We start from the raw sequence: 5,764 nt of genomic DNA, 5'->3' as shown, positions 1-5,764 counted from the left end.
TCCTCCCGCAAATTTGGGATTTATAAAAAAGGAACTTGGCGTGAAACTGTGCGCACCTCAAAGGATACGTGCACACTGCACATATCTTATTCGTCCTTGTCCTGTACGCATCACACTATATACATATATCTTTACTGTACATATCATATTGATATTCATGCAAATATATGTACTTTTTACATAAATATTCATTGCACGTAGTGCGAGGTTGACCACCGTCCGCATTGACTTCAAAGTAATGTACGTCTTCATAAGGGTAACGTTCCCGATAAGTCCAATGATTGCAATATCCATACAGTGAAGAACATGAACAGGCCCACTGTAGACAATTGACTATCATCTAGGCCTACACCCCATCCCTATGTATACGGACTACGAAAACTTTAAGCGCACAGATTACTGAACTATCCATTATTACTAGTTGCATCACTAGTGTATCCTGTCTTAGCTGTAATATTGTCACCTTTATCTTGTATTATGCCTATTGCCTTATGTCTTGTGCTGCCATGTCAGGAACCGAAGCCTACGAATTTTACTCTCTTAATGTAGCGTAACAATAAACTTGAAACATGCTTGGCTTTTCTACAATGCAGGTTAGATGACGAACTGCATTTCCTTGTTGTCAATGACAATAAGATTGAATCTAATCTAAAAGAAAAAACATGATTTAACATAATAAATACAAAGGGAGATATGTTGTACAGTTTAATCGGGAATCATATTTAATTGAATCTGTAATTATTAAACAATACTTGAATGTTATGAAATGTATTATCATAAATAATAAGGTGAACACGTTGTCGATACAGTCTGGAACATAGATATTATAGAGAGTTTCATATTGTTATGTGTTCGTTAAGCGGAACTACTGCGCAGAAATTGAGTGGGTGACATTTTTTTCGCCTCTGTCGGGCATTTAACTGACCAATAATAGGCAAAACATGTCTGTTACAACTGATACTCCACCCCTAACCGGGTTCGTTCCACGGGCGCTGTCCGGCATTTTCCTACATGTAGGTTAATAATAATAATAATAATAATAATAATAATAATAATAATAATCGAACGTGTCGAACCACGTCCAGTGATAATCGATTTTATTTGTACTTTTCCTTCAAAAGAACCTCAAACAGACTATTGTCTTTGTTGTTTGTAGGCCTATCGCCTATGTCGAATTGACGTCACTGCTTTCTTCACGGTACCCAAACCAAATCGGAATAATAATAATAATAATAATAATAATAATAATAATAATATAGCACTTTTCCTGCAAAAAAGATTGAAGTGTCGCTCAGTTATATGGATGCTCTGCCACCAAAGGTTACTCAGGCAAAACGGGCTGAACTCAAAACGGACACAAAAACAGTCGACTTCTCTCTGTATTAACATCTAATAACTGAACTGTATACGGATGTGAGTCGGCTATGTGTGTAAGTATTATTGTTGTCTTTTGGTGCCTTGACATATATATTGTATAGCCTAACATAGATGAACAGAGTTGACCCGATTATCTTCCATGCAGTTAGTATAGGCTACATCAAATCATTGACATTAGTTGTTAAATGAGTTGTTGCAAAAATATTTATTACCTCGTAAAACAGAACACAGACCATGGCCGCTTTGTCTCAAACAATATATAACGGTAAACCATAACTTTGCTGCGCCCCGGGCCGATGTAAAAGTTGGATGGGGTGCGCATTATACATAAAATTTACAATTAACAATTAACAATTAACAATAACTGCGCCATGAGCTTTTTTGAAGTATTCAGGCGGCTGTCTCTCATTTCCTAGTCTGTCCAGCCCCGCGGCCTGTCGGCCTCCTCGCCCCCCCGTCTCCCGGCCGCGGGCAGTAGCGCAGCGTGTGGGCCGCGTCCCCCGTGGCGTCGCACCTGGGACAGGTGTAGTTGCGCAGGACGGGGCAGGTGACCTTTCCGCTCCGTGTCTTGAGGCCGTGGGACCGGTAGATCTCCGGCGTCTCCCCGTTTTTCTTACAGAAGCCACAGTACTCCTCCGAGGCCGGACTGGAGGAGGAACTACTGGCGGTACCGGGGCTCAGGGTTAAAGTCTCGACAGACTTGGATTTATACAGCTGGATCATGTCTGTGTGGTCGTGGCGGGGGACCTGCTGGTGCGTGTGGTCCCACTGGGGACCGGTGGCCTCCTCTCGTGTCTCCCGCACTCCGGACAGTTGCTGCAGCATGCCGCCCAGATTCATATAGTCGTGCCACATGTCGAAGTGCTGGTTCGGAGAAGGACTGCTGCTCTCCTCTGTGACGCGTGGTTTCGACATGGTTCTGATGGTTGTGGGGTTTAAATGCCCAGACAGTATTTATATCTACCTGGCTGTCTGGGAAAATTGAAACATTGTCTGAGATGGCCACGCTGTCTGGGGAAACTGAAACATTGTCTGAGATGCTGTCTGGGAAAATTGAAACATTGTCTGAGATGGCCACGCTGTCTGGGGAAACTGAAACATTGTCTGAGATGCTGTCTGGGAAAACTGAAACATTGTCTGAGATGGCCACGCTGTCTGGGGAAACTGAAACATTGTCTGAGATGGCCAAGCGTCGACCTGTGTAAATATTGTCTAGTGCGTTTCTTGTTGTCTTCTTTTACATCTCATGGCTCCGACATGAAACACCTTCATGACCTTTAAATGACCAAAGTAACAGTGGTTGGTTTGAAGCAACACTTGTGATATGAGGCACAGTGGCATGTTGTTGTGTTTTGTTGTGTAGTGTTTTGGTATTGAACTTGGCAATGCAATGAAAAATAAACGTGTTTTCCACGAAGCACTAGATGCAATGTCCATCGATCAAACGATTTTCACAAATGTGCCAGATATTGATAAAGATTATTTAAGCAAACACTTGATGTGTGTAGAGATGGAAATAGTAATTATAGTTTAGCATGTTAACTAGTAGGCGTGATGCATGGGTTTCAATGAAATGGCTTAAAAGTCAGTGTGTGAAATCTTCTTTCTTGTTGTTGTCAACTGCATAAGGAGCCTAGAACTCCAGATGTCCATCTAGGCGTCTTATCTGGACTGAAACACACATCAGGATGCCTGCTTCTGAGCTGACTGCTCACACATCCATGCTCAACCATCTGACTTCCTTTAGTGGATTGATAGTGAAGGCCATGTGCCAAACAAATGCATCACACAATGTTGTAAAACTATTAGTTGTTTAGTAGCAATTAATAACTGCATCCAAATTGCCCACTCCACTCAGTCCTATAAAATATATATTATATACAATTATTTGATATGAAGACAGAAATAAATATAGGCTACAGTAGATGGGCCTATTCAATAGAGTGCTAAAGGTGTGTGTGTGTGTGTGTGTGTGTGTTTTACGTCTTCTTTCGCACCTCACTGCACCAAGTGCAACATGATAGATGGACCTTGCATCTAATACTTAATAGAAGGTGCCGTCTCAGGCTCAGCTCCCTCTCTCCCTCCATCACTCTCTTGTCTAGACGTCCGTCTGCTAGCCGATGATCCGGCTCCTTCGCTGATGGCCGGCAGGTGCATGCATTCCTTTCGGTTTTTTCAATTAAACTTGTGTGTACATGTGTGTGTGTGTGTGTGTGTGTGTGTGTTTGTGTGTGTGCGTGTCTGTGTATGTGTGTCAGTGCCTGTGTGTACGTGTGTGTGTGTGTCTGTGTGTGTGTCTCTGTGTGTGTGTCTCTGTGTGTGTGTCTCTGTCTGTGTGTCTCTGTGTGTTTGTCTCTGTATGTGTGTCTCTGTGTGTGTGTCTATGTGTGTGTGTGTGTGTGTGTGTGTCTCTGTGTGTGTGCCTCTGTGTGTGTGTGTCTCTGTGTGTGTGTGTCTCTGTGTGTGTGTCTGTCTCTGTGTGTCTCTGTGTGTGTGTCCCTGTGTGTGTGTGTCTCTCTGTGTGTGTCTCTGTGTGTGTGTCTCTGTGTGTGTGTGTCTCTGTGTGTGTGTGTCTCTGTGTGTCTGCCTCTGTCTGTTCGTCTGTCTGTCAGTTCATCTGTGCCCCTGTCCTAAATGGTAAACAGACTGACTTATATAGACTGACTTATATAGACTGACTTATATAGACTGACTTATATAGCGTCTTATTCCAAAGCGCTTTTCAATGGCCTCTCATTCAGCCATTCACACACACATTCACACACCAATGGTGGAAAGCTACCATGCAAGGCGCCGGCCCGCTCATTGGGAGCAACTTGGGGTTCAGTGTCTTGCCCAAGGACACCTCAACATGTGACCAGCCAGGGTTCGAACCACCAATCTACCAACCTTGTGATCATTAGACACCGGCTCTGCCTCCTGCGCCTCCTGCGTCTGTTAGTCTCTCCTTCAGTTCATCTGCCCCCTCCACCCCTTTCTCTCTCTCTCTCTCTCTCTCTCTCTGTCTGTCTGTCTGTCTGTCTGTCTGTCTGTCTGTCTGTCTGTCTGTCTGCCTGTGTGTGTGTGTGTGTCTTGTGTGTTTGTGTGTGTGTGTTTGTGTGTGTGTGTCTGTTCATCTCTCCATCAGTTCATCTGTCCCCTCCACCTCTTTTTCTGTCTGCCTGTCTGCCTGATGGAGCTGATGGAGCCTTGATTGCTCTCCTTTTGTTTTGTCGATACGCAAGTTGTTTTGTTTCCGCTATTATTATTTTACTCGTTACACAGAGCCTTGCTTGCTCCACTTTACTTTTGATTCTATATCCTTGTCCTGTTGTGACTGCTCATTGCATATCTCAGTAAAGAGAAACTTTATTTTATTACTGTCTCGACCTCCATTCATCTGAGCTGCACCGCACATGGGTCCCAACACCATTCTACATCTAGAACTCTTTACCAAAATATAATGTGTGTGTGTGTGTGTCTGTGTGTTTGCGTATGTGTGTGTGTGTGTGTGTGTGTGTGTGTGTGTGTGTGTGTATAGGAGAGGAGGGGGGAGACAGTGTCTCCTTGTCTCCTCTCTGATTGATTCCTCTCCTATTCATTCCTCTCCTTGTCTCCTCTCCTCATCTCCCCACTATGTCCTAGCTATGTCATGTCTCTGAGTCTACCTTTAAACAGCCACGTCTGAGTAACAGCTGTCATGCTCCCAAGGCCTTAAACAACCGCAAGTTTGAAGAACTTAAAATAAGGACATTAAATAATCTGTCAGTGTTCTGACACGTCATTCATAGTCGTTGTGTAACGAGTTTCTCAGGCAAACGACTGGAATGCACGACTCACAGAAAAAAAAATGCAATATGACAACCCTAGTCGTCTATCTGTACAGTATAGTACAGTGGATAGTGTACATAGCCTTTATTTATGTAAACCAGCTCCTTCCCTTCTTGTGATTTAAAATAAATAAATAAATGTTTTTCTTTCCTAACACCAGGGGAGCCACCCCTCCTAAATTTCGTTGTTTGGTACCTGTACTGTAGCAATGACAATAAAGACCATTCATTCATTCATTCATTCATTCATTCAAAAGGAGAAAAAAAACGTCTCTTTCAAACAGGTCAGGAGATCGAGGCAAACAAATCTGGACAAAAGGCAAAGTCAGGTAAACTACCTGATATACAAAAAAAACAGGAAGGACATTGCTGGAAAGCTAGATACAAGGAAATAAGATGTATTGGCACAGCAAAGAGGAACAAACGAAATACACTGGATAGGGATGGGACGGATAATACGGGACAGATTAAACTAATAAGGGTGAGGCAGGACGTGAAGTATCTGAAATGAGACAAGAGGTCAGTATATCAAAACAGCAGTAGGTGCCCTTTTTTTCTTTTCGCCCCTGCCCTTC

At 43.2% G+C, this 5,764-nt stretch overlaps 1 protein-coding gene across 1 annotated transcript; it reads right to left on the bottom strand.

Moving 5' to 3' along the window:
• Window positions 1–1,782: 1,782 nt before the first annotated feature.
• On the bottom strand, window positions 1,783–2,292 carry LOC308163848 (nanos homolog 2-like; the record flags this gene model as incomplete). Its single annotated transcript, XM_080538032.1, has 1 exon — window positions 1,783–2,292. The coding sequence occupies one exon, from the start codon at window positions 2,290–2,292 to the stop codon at window positions 1,783–1,785; it is 510 nt and encodes a 169-aa protein (XP_080394158.1).
• Between the last annotated feature and the right edge of the window lie 3,472 nt (window positions 2,293–5,764).

The sequence above is a fragment of the Nansenia antarctica genome (genome assembly GCF_963989245.1).
Source record: "Nansenia antarctica genome assembly, chromosome: 8".
Lineage (NCBI taxonomy): Eukaryota > Metazoa > Chordata > Actinopteri > Argentiniformes > Microstomatidae > Nansenia > Nansenia antarctica.
The sequence above is the reverse complement of the archived record's forward strand: the minus strand, read 5'-3'. Positions and strand labels throughout refer to the sequence as shown.